Genomic DNA, 21,096 nt, shown 5'->3' with positions numbered 1-21,096 from the left:
ATCTCTGGTGGGGTGGTAGTATTGTCTTGGAGGGGTGGGAGTATTGTCTTGGAGGGGTGGTAGTATCGTCTTGGAGGGGTGGTAGTATCGTCTGGGGGTGGTAGTATCGTCTGGGAGGGGTGGTAGTATCGTCTTGGAGGGGTGGTAGTATCGTCTGGGAGGGTGGATTGTATCGTCTTGGAGGGGTGGTAGTATCGTCTGGGAGGGGTGGTAGTATCGTCTGGGAGGTGTGGTAGTATCGTCTTGGAGGGGTGGTAGTATCGTCTGGGAAGGGTGGTAGTATCGTCTGGGAGGGGTGGTACTATTGTCTTGGAGGGGTGGTAGTATCGTCTTGGAGGGGTGCTGGTTTCATTTTGGAGGGGTGGTAGTATCGTCTGGGAAGGGTGGTAGTATCGTCTGGGAAGGGTGGTAGTATCGTCTGGGAAGGGTGGTAGTATCGTCTTGGAGGGGTGGTAGTATTGTCTTGGAGGGGTGGTAATATCGTCTTGGAGGGGTGGTAGTATCGTTTTGGAAGTGTGATTGAGAAATAATGGGAAGGTACCACCGTTGCAAGGAGTGGAAAATTAAATATTAAAGGGAGGAGAACGTTCATGTGTAATGCTTCAACAGTGTATTGATCTGTTGCTGACGCAACTTATTAGACCCAAAATAATATATAATTAGCAAGATTATAATCATGTCATGTGTGTTATGCAGGAAGAATTACAATAACAAAAAGTTAATATTGTTAAGACAACTGGAAGGAAGTACTGAAATACAGGGGAATAATGTATATTATATTAAGAAACGAAAGTGAATATTATTTTACAGTTTGTTTATATATTTCATAATTTCGAAACATTAGGGTTAGAATGTTACTGAGGCAGCCTTCACTGTCAGTCAGTACTTGGGGAACACTTGTAACTCACATACACAGTTGATCACATCACGACCACATTATAGGGGATATATTTTACATTATTATGGTCACGTAAACATAATAGTGGGCAGTGATAGTCAAGATATTACGGAGGTCTCTTTGTAGGTGCCTAAGTTATATTGGTGTTCTATAAGGGTGTACATTATGGTTTGGTGTGGGTTCATGGCTGCCTGTAGACGCCCATAAAGAGAATATTATGGGTATGGTTATCGTGGATGAAGAATAGAAAGGGGCGGTTACATATAATTCGGAAAGGAAGTATTTTAATGAAGAATCCCACTGTTGCAGCCGCAGCCTCTGAACCCTCCTCGTTTACTTCTATTACGGCCTTATGGATGGTCTCTTCCAATATAATTTGACGTGAAGGATCAAAGATGGACATGTCAGCAGAGTTACTGAAGATGTCTCGGATCCCTAGACGCTGGAGAGCCTGTCGGGAAGATTGGAATATTTTAACAAAGCATAAAGAAGTAGTGTTTCATAAGTTATGTAACTAGAAAAGTGAACTTCGCCGACTCGTTGTACGTAAAGTTTTGTTTATATTTTATGTGTTTCTTGTTGTTGAAACTTTATTCATGAAATATAATGAATTGCATTAATAGTTGAGGCATCTCGATAAAAAACAGGGTGAATTTTTACTTTCGGACATGAGTCCCTAGGGCTTGACCAATATGTTTTTCCAGTGTATTATGGTGTGTTTTAAACGAATCTGACTTTAATTTTTGGCTGAAATTGCTAGTTTTTGCCCTCTCCCCCCAACAATAATAGGGGAGAGCCTGAGAAATCGGTTTTTTTGGGTGGGGGAGAAAACGAAAACGAGTCACCTGACCTAACAAAACCTAACCTAAGTTCTAGCCGGGGTCTCCGCCCCCTGACCCCTAGTAGGCCTAACCTGATCCCTAGCCTGGGGCTCCACCCCGGACTCCCGGTAGGCCTAATTTAAACTAACCTTAATGTTTCAGTAGTTAAAAACTTTGGGGCGTGCCATGTTCGAATGTACAATACCTTGGTTTGAAGTGGAAGGACCAGGGATACGTAAGAATTGGATAGACTGATCGTCTTTCTTGTAAAAATTGGCAATAAACTTAAAATAATCGTAGGAGCACAACTGACAACCAACCTCCACCCCGGCCATTGGGAGACGGGTCAATGAAATTACCCAGGCTGCTGCCTTTGAAAAAAATGAAATGTGATTGGTCCAAAAAAATCGCGTGATGATATCGATAACTCATTGGTCATGACTGGATGACGTCAGTCAATATTGCGCATGCGTGATGCGCAGATAACATCTCACAGACGAAGACTGAAAAGTATTATCCATTTCCGCCATGTATATATGAGGTTCAAAATGCTCAGAATAGCGAGATCTAAATGTTTCAGGAGTTTATATCTTTAGGGGGCGCTATGTCCGAAAGTAAAATGATACCGGAAGTATGTTGGCTTGCGAAAATGAACACTGGTCACAGAATGTTTCCTTCGAGTTTTTTGGTCAAATTTTTTATTACGTTGAAATAACTCCAGTCAGTCTCTTGAAATATACTGAAGGTCATACCAGGTGTGTTATGTTATGTCAACTGGTAGGTCGTGACTTTCAAGGGAAATGGTATTAGGTGGGTTCAAGTTACTCCCTTATACATTTATGACCTAACAACTCGTAAAAATTACCGTCTAAGTCATTGTGTGAGGTATTACCAAACTCCTGGGTATTGTATTTAAGAAAGAAATTAAAAAAAAAAACATTGTCTTGGGGATATTAGTATGCTAGTACATTATATTATCCTCCATAAACGGTTCACATGGTACAAGATGGCACATTATTTATCCTTAAACTGAGAATTGTCTTCACTATTAGTTAAAACATTACCATCCATCACTTGAAACAGCAAAGAGCTGCAATCTTATTCCTTGGTTGGGAATATGCCCAGAGCCGGGTTATCAGTGAAATGTGGATACACTTTGAAAGCAACATATCAAAACGTTTCAGCAAGATAATAAACGCAAATGCCATAGATGTTGCGTGTGTATTTGAAAATATGTGCCTGTGGCCGGAAAGCTATGGACAGTAATTGTTAAAATTGCTTACTACTTGAAGATTCATACCGTGATCATATAAACCATATTGTTCCAATTATATTTATCTTAAACATATAAGCAACTCACCCCTTTAAGTTCTTTTTTGATTCTCTTTTCCATCTCGAACTTGGGGATCTTGATGACGACTTCTTGATTTGTCAGGGTGGCGAGGGCAGCTCTGAGAGTGTATGGGGTGAGGCGGGTCAGCATGGAGTCCAGGGGTGTTGTGGTGTTGTCGTCGGTCGCCGCAGAGTCAGGCAGCAGCACAAACATGGACGCGGCCTCTCCCTTGTACGGCAGCTCAAGCACTGTAGCACCCAGCTCACTTGATATTCCTGCAGCACCAGATAACGTAATTGTTATTTGCTTCACTACAGCAATAAATACACGTCTTCCTATACATAGTTATGATGTTATTGTACTTGTCCCGTCTTTCAGGACAACAGGAATGAGTAATTTTAGTATCATTTACTGTGTTACACTCATTACTTTTATCCACTTGAAATTTAAAACGGTGATGTCAGTTAACTCACCCCGACGTGCCTTACAGCAGCAACATGTAATGTTTATTTTCCTGCCCTGCTTCAGTACCGTTCATTACCTGTACGTTTAATACGAATTAGAATCACAGTTGCCTGCGGCTTAAACACTCGCCATGTTTCTCTAATTTGTAACATGAAGCCCTTGTCTCTTTCATTGTACAGTAATAAATGAATCCTAGTTCACTTAATTTATAATAAATAATCTAAGCGTCTCCCAAGAGCAGCCAATTCCCAGTTACCCCCAAATACCCAACACAATACACTTACTGCTCCTTATGTTATATGCAAGTTGTTATATTGATAAAATCTTAAAAAACTGAATAGTCTTAGACAACATGCATCAACAATGAGACAGCCATAATTCACGTCTTATTCATATGTTATACTTAGTCATGATAAAACCAGTTTATTCAAATGGTGGAGCGTTTATCATATGTGTAAGGACTTTAGCCCGATACCACTGGCTTAAATTATATAAAATTATGATTATTAATTTCTTGTTAAATGAAAGATGTCTCCCACGTTAACAAATATCGATTTTACGTGTGACGTCACGAACAATAATAATAAGGTTACCATAGGGACGCGGTCTAGATAGGTCCCTGCACAGATAGGTAGAGGCGTTTTCTTATTCCATGAATGGTGTTTTAGATGTAAAATTAAAGCAATGTAAAAAGTTAAATAAAAAAATTCGGGGTTCAGGTTTATCTGTTGGAATTCCTGAACGTTACCCATACTGAGTGAATTATTGACTGTCAAGACTGAATACATATGGTCTTGTGATCATGTGAAGGTCGTCTTGAGAAATTGAAATTGGTTTGATAATTTTACCACAAATTACTGAAAACTGGAATTTTCTGGTACCTACGCAATTTACACTAGAGTTGTCCAGTACTTGCATCAATCGCCATGTGTAGTGAATGGAAAGTATGCAAATTAGAGTCTTAACAAACGTGTGTACCCCAGCTCAGAAGAGGCGTGTTGTCGTGGTCAAGGCGTAGCAACGCCAAGATGAATTTACATTTATCTTTTTTTAGAATAAAGTTTCAACACTTATGTGATGCTTCACTGTTGGAACTAACTTATTATTGCACATGATTTTTAACCATGTACTGAACTATTATTTGGGCAGGTGATCGCCTCAACTATGGCGAGGAAGGAAACAATGGTGGACAAGCTTTATCTTGAGTCTAGACAAACATACCTACTTTAAAGTAATCGTTTAGATTCATCATGTCGACTAGTGTGTGTTGGTTTGGGGATGTGAAGAACTTATCCTTGGAGGTGAGGGAAGTCTTGAAGGGTGTGAGCCAGAGGCCCTTGAAGTAGGCCGCGTTAACCACCGCCATGACGGCGTTCTCAAGGTCCAGGGGGGTGACCACCTGCGTGATTTTGCTCCGTGTTGTCTCCGACACGAATTGGTTAATCTTGTTGGCTGCCTCGTTTACCTGGGAGAAGTTGAGCAGCTGGACCTCCTCAGAAAGGACGTGGTTCACACAGTCACGGAGGGGTAAATTTACGTCCACGTAGATTCGGTTGGCCAAATCGATCACATAGTCGCTGCTGTTGGCCTGTCGCTCTGCGTACCTGTGTGAGTTGCCGAACATACTATATATAAAATGCAGTTGTAAAGTGAGAGAATGAACTATCTTCCAAACTTAGCGGAAGTATGATGAACACAGTGAATGGTGTCATTGGCGACCCCTTCTAAGGTTCCACAGGCTTGCCAACTGTTTATGGGCTCCACACATGTGTCGAATGGCTCAACTGTTCTGTGATGTAATATTCGTCAAGTTCCCGGGAAGATGCTTCATTCGCTCACTGTTCACACCTTTCGATAAACAAGTACTTACGTGACTATGCATAAAGACAAATAGCTGTGGTTTATTGCGGTTTAAGTATGGGTCACTAAGGTACAGGTGTGGGTCATTAAGGTACAGGTGTGGGTCACTAAGGTACAGGTGTTGGTCATTAAGGTACAGGTGTGAATCACTAAGGTACAGGTGTTGGTCATTAAGGTACAGGTGTGGGTCACTAAGGTACAGGTGTGGGTCATTAAGGTACAGGTGTGGGTCACTAAGGTACAGGTGTGGGTCATTAAGGTACAGGTGTGGGTCACTAAGGTACAGGTGTGGGTCATTAAGGTACAGGTGTGGGTCACTAAGGTACAGGTGTGGGTCATTAAGGTACAGGTGTGGGTCACTAAGGTACAGGTGTTGGTCATTAAGGTACAGGTGTGGGTCACTAAGGTACAGGTGTGGATCACTAAGGTACAGGTGTTGGTCATTAATGTACAGGTGTTGGTCATTAAGGTACAGGTTTTGGTCATTAAGGTAAAAGTTTTGGTCATTAAGGTACAGGTGTTAGTCATTATGTTACAGGTGTGGGTCATTAAGGTACAGGTGTGGGGTCACTAAGGTACAGGTGTTGGTCATTAAGGTACAGGTGTGGATCACTAAGGTACAGGTGTTGGTCATTAATGTACAGGTGTTGGTCATTAATGTACAGGTGTTGGTCATTAAGGTACAGGTGTTAGTCATTATGGTACAGCTGTTGGTCACTAAGGTACAGGTGTTGGTCATTAAGGTACAGGTGTGGATCACTAAGGCACAGGTGTGGGTCATTAAGATACAGGTGAGGGTCATTTAGGTAGAGGTGTGGGTCAGTAAGGTACAGGTGTGTGTCAGTAAGACAGGTGTGTACTCACAGACGGTCCACGGCCTTGTAAGTGGCCAGGGTATCAGCTGGGTTCTTAAGGTTGAGAACCCGTTGCAGTTGCTCCCGGGTTCTGCCAGCCGACCCGAAGTAGGCCAAGACGAGGGCGTTCCAGATGCTGAAGGGGGAGAAGAAGAAGTTGCCCGTGGCGCTGCCGGGGACGTAGAGCTCCTTGAACAAACCCAAGCTGAAGGGGAGGATGTGGCCCAGGTCAGGGTGGAGTGGTGGGGACTGAGTATCGTTGGTGGTGATACACTGAGGGCTGACCACACCCACTAGCGTCAATAACAACACTGCCGACACAAAGTTTAACATTCTGTGGACGAGAAGAAGAGTGAAGCTGTTATTATCTGAACACTCATTATGTATTGTTTATAAAAAAAGTGTAATGCTACGACTACGACTACTTCTACTGTTAATATAACCATTACTACAACCAATTTGACTACTGCTAATAATGATATATGTAAGAAACTTTTCATTCTTGCAAGTCATTACATGGCTTATGATATCGGATGGATGAATCGGAGCAGATATTTTAATTGTTACCATTCAACAGTTAGTGGGTTATCCTCACTCTTAACAGAATACTAATCCACCGAGTGTTGTTTGATCACCATTCAGCGGCTATTGAGCCGCTAATCCACGGATTGGTTGTTTTACCATCAGCTGGTGTACCTAGTAGTGTGCACTCACTTTAGTGCAGAGTGTAACTCCAAGTGTACACAGAAGGATCTCAGTTTTCCACTCGTGTATGGAATCTAACCTGCGATAATTTTCTTGCCATGTGAATGCTCCGTCAAAAACCTGTTCCCATTAATATTTGTATCACAATATTTAAAGTAATTTAAGAACTCATCGCATGATAATGATAACAGAGAAACGAAGATCTAAGATGGAAAACAAGACGGTCTGGTTTATATCTTCATATACATTATAACGCAAGTGTTTTGCTGATATTAGATATGGTACGTAACACATCGTCATTGTTATTTTTTACGGTTATTTTCACAAGTTCATGGATTAGCCGTGATTACCTGATGGTAGTTCTCCAAGCTGCACGGTCTCTTGCAGCCTCTCGCACAGATTTGAACATTACTAAATGTAAAGAGTGTGGACAGACATTTGACCACACACTTGAATACTACGTCTCAGACAAAAAAAAAATTATTGAAGCTTATAGGGACAGATTCAAGCACATTATGTAAGCAGTGGCACAACACTTTATCTCTGATGAGAAGATGGCTGACACACTAAAGCTGTATCCACACCTCCCATCTAGTACCTCATCAAAATTCTATGTACCGAGTTAAACAATGTACTGGTAATACTCTGTAACTCTCAATGCCATAATATCTGGACCACTGGGGTCTGATAAATGCCCTTTGTGGTCCATTCTGTAATCCTTTTTGCTCTACCGTTCACAGGAAGGGGGCAATGAACTAGCTACTGTCCACGGCAAATATAAAAAGTTTTTGCATGTCAAGTTATTTCTCATGTTTTCACCCCTTGACGTTCTTGGCCTACTCATGACTCTCTTGTTACAGTTTGTTTCTACCAATCTCTTTACATGACGGGACTATCTCCTCCTACCTCTACATAATGAGGTACAGTATATTCTGCACAACACACTTAAATGAACAACGTCCTGCTGTCTGACATCTACTCCACAGTATCTCTTATGTCCCCCCTTCTACGCTCACTGCTCCGGAATATTACAGTATATAATAAATCACAGAGTTTTTCCAGAAGTACATACCTGAAAATTATGGCGTGTATAATTATATGATGTTGTTATTTGTACTATTTTGTTCTTAATCTCAGATTGTTTTGCTCGGTAATTCATCGTTATTAAGTAATCTGTCGTCTGTTAATTGTTAAATAATCGGTCTTACTTTTCTTGGTGGAAATTATTGATGGCAGCTTCGGTTGAATGACTGTGAATGAAACAGCTGTTGGTCAGGTCGAATTGACCCACAATATGGTGTTGTAAACATGGTGACGTCACTAGCCAAACTTCCGTTTATATGTGAGGATTATGTAGTTAACAAAAATGCAACAGGTATAGTCGTGTGGTTTTGCATTACAGTATAACACAACACATGGTAATACCAAGTGCCACATACTCCTTGTTTACCCCGAAACTAATTTACAGTCTCCGATCTGTATACTCAAAATAAATATTTGTCAGTGGACTCCGTAAACGAGTCTGTATTCGCGGCCGTATCTTACAGGACCTCCTTAGCCTCTGTAACACACTCAACCCTGATATAGGAAGTCGCTATTTCCCGATTATAATGAAGAAACTGTTTTGTATATCAACATACTAAAATACGATATTACAGTTTGTCTTTTTAGTTTATACTTTTTTTTACGAGAAGAAGAGGCTGGAGTGTGTTTATATTTGTCTTGGAATGGAAGAGACGCATCTTTTGTCGTCTTACAACTTTTCAAGTAATTTGTACAGGAAAGAGAAGATTTGTATTGTCCACATTTATGGTACAAATATATTTTATGACTGAGTAAACTTGCAGATAGACCTTATTAATGTGGTATAGTCGTACCTGTCCGTCAGTAATGAAAACCAAGTACGAGGTCAAGTGAAGATTTGTGCCTTGACTCCGCCTGTTTGGTATGGCTAGGACCAGGTTATAACAAGCTATTCTGCCAAGTATCCAAGAAATACCCATGACTCAGAGTTAAATAATACCTAACCCAATCTAAGTTCATCTATCCTAATAAAGAAGGGGTAAAAATTAAGTTCTTTAGAAAAATTAAAATTTCTTAAAAAAAAATACATTTGCACAGATGATAAACTTTTTATAATAATTTCTCCAACATTTCTATAAATCTGTTGATATATAAGCGTAACTTAGGAAGCCACTATTATGTATTATAACCTTTGATTATCTCTGCAAATGGATGATAAAAAGGAAAGGTTAGGTTAGGTTAGGTTCGGTAAATTTAGGTTAGTTTAGCTAAGGCTTATTTAAGTTAGGTAAGGTTAGGTTAGGTAAATATCAGGTAAAGGTTAGGTTAGGTAAAGATTAGGTGAGGCAAAAGTTATATTAGGTAAAGTTAGGTTAGGTTAGCTATGGTTAGGCTAGGGTAAGATACATTTCACTAATTTTGCTGAAAAAAAACAGAGCATGACTACTGATTGCATTAAACAAAAAAAACTATGAAAAAATAGGTTTTAGAATAAGAAAATGTGATGCCACTGTTATGCAGTTTTACCACCTCTCTCTCTCTCTGTATATATATATATATATATATATATATATATATATATATATATATATATATATATATATATATATATATCTTCACTAATGACGCTTGAATTATATCTAGCAACTGTTAGGCGCGTCGATCTCAGCTAATTTCTCCTTCTCTTGTGATTGGTTGATGATTTTGTTAACTGAGCCACGATTGGCCAACTTACTCATACGGTGCCATATACCTTCGTACGAGAGAACTGAATTTACAGTGTAAACACGAGAGTTACAGACTGCATACGGACTCAAAATTAAATTTTGTGTATGAGATAAATACGGGACTGTCAGCAGTCTGTAAGTTACAGTATCGTATCTCTGCTACTGTACGTAACTGATGAGGCGTTTTGAGTGTGCTGCTCCAGGCGTATGTAATCGTCTTGTGTTGCAGTATGGTAACACTGTTAACAATATCAGGCGCTATTAGTAGTGATTATGGAGTAAAACAACAGCAGCATTACCTCCCTACTGTTTAGTGTTGACCTACAGTACACAGGTAAGACTGAAGGTGCCTTGTTGTCGTAGCGTCAACCAGGTGAGTTGTGACCAGCACACACCTGAACTTGGGTCTTATATTCTCCCACCTCCGGCCCAGTTACTTACATCGTCACAAACCAGTTCTGATGAACATGCCAGTAGGCTCTTGAGTAACAACGTGACGTCAGTAAACACGGATATTACGATTCTTTTCCTAGTTTGTGTGGAAGCCCCTGATGGCTGCCCTTCCAACCCTTCTTGGGATTGGAGTTGATTGTGGGTTATGTAAAGGTGATGGAGTATGTTGTTGGAGGGCTGGTGGAGTATGTTGTTGTGGAGGGAGGGTGGAGTAGGTTGTTTGTGGATGGAGGGTGGAGTATGTTGTCGTGGAGGGCTGGTGGAGTATGGTGTTGTGGAGGGCTGGTGGAGTATGTTGGGGAGGGAGGGTGGAGTATGTTGTTGTGGAAGGAGGGTGGAGTATGTTGTTGTGGAGGGAGGGTGGAGTATGTTGTTGTGGAGGGAGGGTGGATTATGTTGTCGTGGAGGGCTGGTGGAGTATGTTGTCGTGGAGGGAGGGTGGAGTATGTTGTTGTGGAAGGAGGGTGGAGTATGTTGTCGTGGAGGGCTGGTGGAGTATGTTGTTGTGGAAGGAGGGTGGAGATGTTGTTGTGGAGGGAGGTGGGTATGTTGTTGTGGAGGGGGTGTTGTTGTGGAGGGAGGGTGGAGTATGTTGTTGTGGAGGGAGGGCGGAGTATGTTGTTGTGGAGTGATGGTGGAGTATGTTGTCATGGAGGGCTGGTGGAGTATGTTGTCGTGGAGGGAGGGTGGAGTATGTTGTTGTGGAGGGAGGGCGGAGTATGTTGTTGTGGAGGTGGAGTATGTTGTCATGGAGGGGTGGTGGAGTATGTGTGGAGGGTGGAGTATGTTGTTGTGGAGGGAGGGCGGAGTATGTTGTTGTGGAGTGATGGTGGAGTATGTTGTTGTGAAGGAGGGTGGAGTATGTTATTGTGGAGGGCTGGTGGAGTATGTTGTTGTGGAAGGAGGGTGAAGTATGTTATTGTGGAGGGCTGGTGGAGTATGTTGTTGTGGAAGTAGGGTGGAGTATGTTGTTGTGGAGAGCTGGTGGAGTATGTTGTTGTGGATGGAGGGTGAAGTATGTTATTGTGGAGTGTTTTTTTTTACGGGGTATAGCCCACCCTGATACAGGTCATCGACCCACATTCGGGTCGGGGGGGGGGGGGCGATTTTCTTTTGTAAATGTAAATTAGAAACAGAAGAGAAAGTCTGTATTAATCTCAGGGTTGCTATGATTTAAATCAAATGATTTAAATCACGTGATTTAAATCGATTTAAATCAGAGTAAAAAAATCATGATTCAAATCAAAATAAATGTTTTTACTAATAACTGTTTTCTCTTTTTATTCCACATGATTGAAACGTATATGCAATGCAGCAGGCTAATAACATTATTTGGATTTACATAATTATGTACTGTACTATAGTCTGTTCTCTCCAGTTTTGCGAAACTTTGATCATATCATAAGGTCTCATTATTAATGTATATATTTACATGAAATATATTGTTAACTAAGATAATAAATACTATTGAAATTCAGAAGAACTGTAGTATTCTCTTCTCCCGGCCTTATATATCAGCCAATAAGGAGCAAGGGGCTGTAAATTTTTGCAAAGCTAGAGTGAACAGGCTGTAGGCACTAGGCTATACATATGCAGATATTCTATTTTTATCACTTAGTATGTTCTTTTTAAACAACATAAGTATTATTTCTGATTAAAGAAGCATAATTGCTTTTGTGATAAAAACTACTCAGTCTGAAAAAGTCACTTTGGATCAGCAAGTTGCTAATTATATATATGCAACAAATTCACCCTTCCGAACAGTGGAACACGAAGAGTTTATCAAGATGATTAAAATGCTAAGACCAGGATATGTTCCACCTAATAGACATCAAATTGGAGGGTCTCTTGGATCAAGCCTACGATTCAGTGATTAAGAATTATTCAGAAGAACTTAGTGGGAAAACAGTTTGCATGGCCATGGATGGATGGAGTAATGTCCATAATGAGCCTATAGTATGTATAACTTTAACAGCAGACAACCGTATTTATCTTGTTGACTCTATAGACACAGAATAAAGACACACAGCTGAATATCTGTTGAAATTAGCTGAATGTGCTACAAAAAAGTGTGAAGACAAATTTGGATGCACAGCAAGAAGTTGTGAAACAGATAATGCTGTTAATATGGCAAAAATGAGAAGTGAATTCGGACAAGATAAATCCATTATAACATATGGTTGCTCTGCACACCTGTTAAATTTGCCTTCACAAGACCTGCAAATCAAGAACATTAAGGAACACATTACTGTAAAGAAGAGCAGGAGTAACAATGCTAGTAATGCCATCAGACACACGATGGAACACAGTGACAGATTCTATTGAATCTTATTTAAAGAACTGGGAGACCCTTGTCAAAGTGTGCAAAGAAAATAGTGAAGACATTGATAAGAAAATTGAAAGGAAAGTTAATGATAAGGCATTAAAAAGAACTGCACAAGACTATTTAGAGAGACTTAAGCCTATTGCTGTGGCATTGGACTGTGTCCAGAGAGAACATACCCTATTAAGTGATGCTGTAGAAATGTGGGTAAAACTGAAAACTGATATTAAGGAGTATTTTACAGATAAGAAAACTATGGATAATTTTGAAAAAGAATCAAAGTAGCATTGACACCTGCCCATTTTTTAGCTAATGTGATAGATCCAAGGTATCAGGGCAGACAACTGACTCCTGAGCAGCGAGACATTGCAGAACAGTATGTGTGCGAGTCTCTTCCACATTTCCTTTCAACATTAATGTCCTTCCATGGAAGAAGTGCACCATTTAAAGAGGTCTATTTTGGTAAAGATGTTGTAAAATCTCTCTCACCCCTTGCTTGGTGGCAGTATTTTGCCAATGATATGACAGAAAATGTAATGGATGTTCCTAGGCAATTATTTACAGCTGTTGCATCATCAGCAGGGGTTGAGAGAATTTTTTCCACATATGGATTTGTACACTCAAAGGTAAGAAATCGCCTAGGACAGGAAAAGGCATCTAAGCTTGTCACAGTACATAAGCATTTCAATGTTCAACTAAGCTAATTTAAATGTTTTGAAATATTTTTGTTGTTTACAGAATGAGAATATTGTGTTGACTTGAAGTTATTACCGGTAATTCTTAATACACTATAATCCTACAAATGTAAGAAAATAAACTTGTTACCAGTATTATTTTTTTACAAAATGAGAATATTATTCTGTTGACTTGAAGAAGTTAAGTTATTAATTTTTGAAACACTGTAATCGTATAAGAGCATTTATGTTAAATTTCATTATTACGTTTGGATTTATGCACTCAAATGTAAGATATGTTACCAGTTTTCTTTTATTTTACAAAAAAAAATATATTATTGTGTTAAATTTCCTTTTTACTTTTACTTTTATCCTCTTCGCCACTGATCGGCTTGTTAGCCGCTTGGGCGATCGGTCACGTCTCTTTTCCTTTATATTCTTCACCAATAGGTCGGCTCGCTAGCCGCCCGGGCGATCGGTCACGTCTCTGTCACGCACTGTTGGCAAATACTGGGCATGCACCGGCTCCTGAATGTACCTGAACCCGCTCCAGTGTTGGTCAAGTCTTCTCTTGAAAGAGCTCACACTCGGTGCCGTCACAACACTCTCTGGTAGATTGTTCCAAGAGTTTACAACCCTCACTCCGAAAAAGTTTGCCCTCACGGTTTTCTGGACTTGCGGCTTCTTCAATCTTGAGCTGTGACCCCTTGTGGGGCGAGCGTCCGCCAGCTCCAAGTAAGGACACTCAACTGAGTAGTGCCCCCTGAGATGCTTATAAACCTCAACTAGGTCCCCCCTTGCCCGTCTGTAGTATAAGCTAGGCAAGTTCAGGCGCTCCAATCTCTCAGGGTAGCTGAGGTGCCGAAGTGCAGGCACCAGTTTGGTGGCCCTCCTTTGAACATTTTCAACCAACTGACAGTCCCTAGCATATCTCGGGGACCAGATGGGGTGACAGTACTCCAGATGGGGAAGCACTTCACTCCTGAAGATCGTCACGAGGGACGGACCGTCTAGATATCTGAACGACCTTCTTATAAGACCCAATAATTTATTTGCCTGATTTACCTTCTTCTCACAATGGCCCGAGAACTTCAGCTCATTGTCAACATACACACCTAGGTCCTTCTCACACACAGTCTCAACTAGTACATTTTCTTCATCCCGTTGGGACATATGGTACGCCTCCTTACCGTTGGTACGCCCCAGGTGCATCCTCTTACACTTCGTGACATTGAATCTCAGCAGCCATTCCTTCGACCATTTCTGGAGCCCACAGAGGTCCTTCTGCAGCTCTTCACAGTCCGCTTGGTTCTTAATTTCCCGAAATAACTTGCCATCATCGGCAAACATTTGTATGGAGGAGTGTACAACGTCAGGCATATCATTTATGAAACAAACAAACAACAGCGGGCCCAATACACTACCCTGCGGTACCCCACTTGTTACAGGTACAGATGACGATTTCGTGCCATTAATCACCACACATTGCTTGCGGTCATGTAGAAAGTCTTCTATCCACGCTAGGACATTTCCCCGAATTCCGTACCCTTCCAGTTTGATTTTCAGCCTTTCGTGGGGTACACTGTCGAAAGCCTTGGCAAAATCTAGGTAAATATTGTCGATATTACCACCCCGTTCTAGAATATGGGTCCAAATATCCAATACCTTGAGCAATTGTGTCAAGCAAGAGCGCCCCGGCATAAAACCGTGTTGGCAATCTTTTACAAGGTTGTTTCGTAGTAGATGTTCCATCGCTGCATCTCTGATAATACTCTCAAGTACTTTACATATTATGCTGGTCAGGCTCACCGGTCTATAGTTGTTCGTGGAGTGACTATCGCCCTTCTTGAAGATAGGACTCACATAAGCCACTTTCCATTCACTGGGGACCATTTGTTCATCCAGGCATTTACAAAACAGAATCTTCAGGGGCTCTGCAAGCTCGTTGCACAGCTCCCTTAGCACTCTAGGATGCACCATGTCAGGTCCAGGACTCTTATGGACCTTTAGCCTGGACAGTTTATTTCTAATACCCTCTTCTGTGAACACAATGTGGGTCAGTGCTGTGTCGAACCGTCTGTCCTCAAACGCAGGAAGGTTAGTTGCATCCTCTCTTGTGAACACTGAGGAAAAGAAGCTGTTCAATGCCTCAGCTTTATCCTGGTCAGAATCTGCGTAACTACCATCTTCAAGCCTCAGGTCTGATACTCCTACTCGCGTTTTCAATTTCGACTTTGCATAGCGGTAAAACGCCTTTGGGTTTGACTTGACCTCGCGTGCAACCAGCCTTTGGAACTCCTTTTCAGCCCTCCTACACTCTATCTTTGCTTGGTTTCTGGCTCTTGCATACATCCTCCTGTCTTGCTCATCGTTTGACCCAACCCACGTCTTGAATTTCTGGGTTTTCTTCTTAATTTTGTCGACCGCCGCATGGTTCATGTGTAGGGATCCCCTCGTATTCCTAGAAGCACTGGGTTTGGTCTTGGGTATATATTTATCGATCAAATGGGTCATTTTACTAGTTATGATATTCAGCGTAGTGTCTGCGTTCTTGTACCTTAATAAGTCAGGCCAGTTGATACCCCTCATCTCTTCCCTCATCCCATTGTAATTTCCCTTGTAATATTTGCACCTTGGCCTGGCCTTATCTTGAACTAGGTAACAGTTAAATCTGAATGACAACACTGTATGGTGACTGGTGCCAACTGGGGCAAGGTGTTCCAGTTTGGCCACCATACCCTCCTCGTTTGTTATGATGAGGTCAAGTGGCTTGGGTGTTTGCTCCCCTCTGTAATGTGTCGGGTCTCTCACATGTTGGAACAGAAAATTATCTCTCAGAGTTTCTACAAAAAGAGTAGCAGGATTATTCAAGTCATTCGGGGTGGACTCGTTTCTCCAGTCGATGTCGCCATAGTTAAAGTCCCCCATGATAAGGAGGTGGCTGGGGTTGAGCATCGCCGCATTGTTTATTAAGGTTCTTAAGTTCCTTTGATTTAGTGGGCCACAGTTCGGGGATCTGTAGATACACCCGACGATAAGTAAGTCCCCTCCCTTTAATTTAATTTTACACCACTTGGACTCTTCAAAAACATCCTCTCCCTGTACCCTCGCCTGGCTGGCTCTAAGGTCTTGCCTAGCGTAGATAACCACACCCCTCCTGCAGGATTCTTGAGTTAGGTTCGTAAATGAGTCATATCCAGCAATACTGAACTCACATTCCTCTGGGTCGATTCTCCTGTTCTTGTACAACAGTTCTACAACTCCTACAATATCTGGTTGGTGTACTCTTAGTAGTGTTTCAAACTCCTCCCTCTTATCAAGGAACGTGTCAGTATTAGTGTACATGACATTCAAGCCAGAATTTGTTCTCGGTAACGTCTCTGCTCTTAGTAATAAACCCGCTCCACCCACATTCTCAGAAGCTGCAGCATTTGCTAAGTACACTGTATTTTGCAGGGTGTGGTTAAAAATGTCATTGTTTACACGGCGCTCGTTCCCTCCTGTCCGGTAGGCTGAGCTGGTGCCGCCTCCCGGGTGGGGGGTTGAGTGGGTGGAGGGTGCACTGCTGCCCCCTGGCCCTGTGTCGGCACACTTGTTTCCACTACCCTCCCCCTGAGTATAACCCATGTGCACCTGTCCCCGTTCCTCCTCGACTCCTCCCTCTTCTGCTTCAAGTCCTGCAGGAGCTTCTTGTGCTGTTCCCTCTGCATTACCGTGCGGTCTGGGTGAATAAATACATCCCGAAATGCCTCGCTCCTTGCTAAGTTTTTTGCCTGCCGAATAACTTGCCATTTTTCCTCCTCACTTCCTAGTGTGATCCTGAGGGGGCGAGGCTTAGCCCCCTGCTTTTGTCCCAGTCTCCTCACATCCTGAGGGGTTGCTGGAATCTTCAGAACCTCTGTGCAAATATTTTGAAACAGCACCTTGTCGTGTGTTTCCTTACTCACAGTTCCCTCTGCCTGGCTCTCTGGGACTCCAAAAACTATTACATTGTTCCTGCGCTGGAGCCGTTCCTGGTGTTCCTCCCCTCCCCTTAACAGTAGGTGCGTTAATTTTCATTTTTCGACACACTTTTTCAGAGTCCCAATCTGCTGTAGAACCTGTACTGATTCTGCATTACTCTCCGCCCTCCCCCGTGGCCCTCCTAATACGTCAGCATAACTCCTCTTAGCAACCACCTCCATTCTATTAGCTACTTCCTCAGTCTTAGCAAGGATCTCTTTCTCAACTTGCTCCAGTTTGTCAACCAGCAGGGCTCCTGCTTCATCTATTTTCGTCCCTAGAGAACTCGTTCCCTTATGGATTGCAATCGCTTCATTCACCTTGACTATGCAGCCAGGGCAATACCAGCAACAGCCATCAAGCTTTACGGCAGTTAGTAACCTCCTAAACGCTGCATTAGTTAGGCCTGTATCCTCCATATCCGACGTCTCCCTGCAGTAATCACATATCAAACTCATGGTTGTTGTTGTTGTGGTGGGGGGGGGGGGTGCAGACTGTGTATAAATCTACACCTATTTCAAAGAAAATAAAGAGAGAAAAAGTACTTAGCTACTCTCTGTTGCCTATGGAGTTGTCGTCTGCGACTGCGTACACTGTATCTCCCTGTGAATGGTGTATTGTAGGCACAGTTTCAGTCCTTGAGAAAGCACACAATCAACATAAAATTTAAAGTCTCTGTGGCACCTATGACACGACTTGGTTTCAGCTGGCACGGTGCCTTTCCAGCTTGCTTGCTAGTGAGCGCTCACTTTAAGTTATTTACAACTTCAGCGGTCACTGATGACACTATGAACTATCACTGTGTACACTGTATCTCCCTGTGAGTGGTGTATTATAAACACAGATTCAGTCCTTGAGAAAGCACACAAACAAAATAAAATTTAAAGTCTCTGTGGCACCTATGACACGAATAGGCTGGCAGTTGTCCTTACCAGCTCGATTGCCAATATGTATTCACTTTAAGTTATTTATAGTCTCTTCTGCATTCACTGATGACAACTATGAACTGATTTAACTAAAGGCACAGTACTACACTCCCTGGTTGGCCTTTATCACAGCCGTGACCACAACACCCTAAAAAATAAAATAAAATAAAAGCTTTGTCATGTGGCAGTGATTGTGTGGTTATAGGCCTGTGACTCTGGCTGTACCTCCAACTCGGTGGAAATTGAGTTTTCAAAAATACAATCGTGTCTAGCATGAAAAGTCCGACATCGATTTACACTTTCACCTCACTAAGACGATCTTGACGAACTTATGTAATCACTGTCCAATTTCTGCCGCTCTACATCGAAGGCCCGAATGCCGAACACGCTTTGTTACAGAGACGCAACACGACCCGCCCGCCCGCCCGCTACTACTACTACTACATCCACTGCATAAATATCTTAATGCCAATTTTCTGTTTATTATCCTGAATAAGCTTTGGTTGGAAAATACTGTTTTTATGGTTTAAAAATAATTTTTTATTGCAATTAGTAAAAAAAATCGATTTAAATAAAAAAAATCCGATTTAAATCAAATCAATCGATTTTCTTTTTATTTAAAAAAAAAATCATGATTTTTTCCCACCCTCATTAATCTACACCACGAAGATGCCGGAAAACCAGGTTTTTGAAGTGAGACAGATTGTATAAGTATGGAAACACAGAAAAAGGCAGAGCATTCCACAGTTTGGCTGTATGAGGGTTATTCTAGTGTGACCGACAGCCACACAGAAACGGTGGGCACCGCGGGCAAGATGAGTGTTATGAAGCCACTGCCTTGCCGGCGAACATTACACGTTAAAGTACCTGTAAAAGAGAGAGAGAGAGAGAGAGAGAGAGAGAGAGAGAGAACATTGCGTCGAAGAGAAAGGGATGAGAGATTATCGACTAAAGGAGGAGAGTAAATAAGACGAAATGCCTTTGATTCCACCTTATCTAACAGTTAGACAGAAGAAGAACCATTCCAGATAGGAAAGCAGTACTCCAAGTTATGACGAATAAATCCCTAATATACTTGAAGCAACTGTTTAGTAGTAAAGTAGCTACGGCATCTGTGCAACATTCCCAGCTTTCGGGAGGCAGCTTTAGCAATGTTGAGGATGTGTGGCTTCCATGACATATTAGAGGAAATGGTGAGGTCTAGCATATCTTTTAGAATTTGGCAGAGTGATTGTGTCGTGAATTATGATTGGTGGAAGATCTTCTGTTTTGGAAAGTGCACTTGGTAAATACTGTGTTTCATTACTATTGAATTTAACCAAATTTCTACCTCCCCATTCGGAGATTCTGCACAGATCCGCATTGATAGATGAAACGATATCAACTCTAGAAACAGATCTAGTTTGAGAATTAAGGGAAGGGAAAAATGAAAATAGTGAAGAGTAGACTCACCGGCGTAAGAATGGACAGAATTAGTAGTAGTGTGAAGTAAATCATCGATAAAAAGAAGGAAGAGAGTAGGTGAAAGAACAGAACCCTGTGGGACACCACTATTGGTAGAGAAAGAGCGAGAGATCGATCCCTCAACAACAACTGCCATGGTTCGGTTCTCAAGAAAGCTATAAATTAGAAAACAAATTGGGGGGGAGAAACCATAAGAGGGAAGTTTAGAAAGCAAAGACTTGTGCTAGGCACTGTCAAATGCTTTGGAGATGTTGAAGGCCACGACGAAAGTTAAACATAATTCCTAAGAGAGGATTACCAAAGATGGGTACAGTAGGAGAGCAGATCACCAGTAGATCTCGCCTGGCGAAAGCTATACTAGTGATCTAACAAAAGAAAAAGACGTTCAAGGTGACGGAGAAAACGAGAGTTTAAGATTGTTTCGAAAACCTTAGAGAGGGATGAAGTTAAGGCAATGGGGTGATAGTTAGAGGGACTCGAATGGTAGCCCTTCTTGGGGATGGGCTGAACCTAGGCATGCTTCTAAGAGGCAAAAGTTTGGGTTTTGAGGCAAAGGCGAAAGAAGCGAGAACTTCAGAACACGAGGGGGTATTCCGTCTTGTCCATGCGCTTTACTCGCATCCAGATTGGATAACACATCAGCAACCCTACGAGTGGAAATTATAGGAAAGTGCATAGGTTCAGTAGGAGGAGGAGGAGTAGGAGGGGTAGAGTTGGAATCGTCTAAGGTGGAGTTAGAAGAAAATATCTCGTAAGGTGCCAAAGAGATTTGCTTTATCAGGGGGCAGAGTTGGCTATAGAGTTATCAGTGGTAGAGTATATTGTGGAAGAATGGTGGTGTATGATGTTATGGAAGGAAGGTAGAGTATGTTGTGGAGGGATGGTGGTGTATGATGTGGAGGGATGGTGAAATATATTTTTGTGGAAGGATTGTCGAGTAAGTTGTGAAGGGATTTTGGGGTAAGTTGTAAATGGATGGAGGATTATGTTGTGGAGGGATGATAGATTATGTTGATTTGTGGACCGGCACCTTGTCGTGAAGCAGGACCACACTTTGGTCGTCCTTGTTTCTCCCAGATGGATAATGTTGTTCAGTTATCGCATTAGGGCTGCACTAGTGATCATTGTTTTATGTGCAAGGTGGTCAATCAACAGAATCCCTCTGGCATTGTAGAGAATAGAGACCAAGATCTTGTCTGCAGAAGGTTGACTTCTGTAAGGCTTTAGATGATTCTTTTGTATGGATTCCATCTTTGACTTGAGATCCCAGTGATGAAACCAGTTAATCATCTTCCTCACAAGACGGAAGAGGAAGTTGCTTGGTTCCGCTTAATACAGTTCGAAGATGCTTACTTTTGCCAAAATGTGTAATTTTGAGAGATTAAACCTTGAACTGACACTCTGAAGTATTTAATCGTAGCATTAGTGATATTAACTGAAATTTATTCCCAAATATATAACTATGTGTTGTCCCACAATAAGAACCTTTTAGTAATGTTTTAGCTCAGCATTGTAAAACCTAACGGCCGCTCATGTACAGCAGCGTTGTGATGACGGTGAGGGTTGGG

The 21,096-nt window shown here is 41.8% G+C and overlaps 1 protein-coding gene across 1 annotated transcript in view; it reads right to left on the bottom strand.

The window, feature by feature from the left end:
• Positions 1–762: 762 nt before the first annotated feature.
• Positions 763–21,096, bottom strand: part of LOC121879928 — a 35,343-nt gene continuing 15,009 nt past the window's right edge. Inside the window, exons 7-10 of the mRNA XM_042386745.1 lie at positions 6,242–6,565; positions 4,739–5,121; positions 3,080–3,327; positions 763–1,349 (exon numbers count right to left, since the gene is read on the bottom strand). Of these exons, the coding sequence (XP_042242679.1) occupies positions 1,080–1,349; positions 3,080–3,327; positions 4,739–5,121; positions 6,242–6,565 (1,225 nt within the window). The 3' untranslated portion in view covers positions 763–1,079. The remainder of the gene's footprint in view (positions 1,350–3,079; positions 3,328–4,738; positions 5,122–6,241; positions 6,566–21,096) is intronic.

The sequence above is a fragment of the Homarus americanus genome, unplaced genomic scaffold, assembly GCF_018991925.1.
Source record: "Homarus americanus isolate GMGI-L3 unplaced genomic scaffold, GMGI_Hamer_2.0 scaffold29478, whole genome shotgun sequence".
Classification (NCBI taxonomy): Eukaryota; Metazoa; Arthropoda; class Malacostraca; order Decapoda; family Nephropidae; genus Homarus; species Homarus americanus.
The sequence above is the reverse complement of the archived record's forward strand: the minus strand, read 5'-3'. Positions and strand labels throughout refer to the sequence as shown.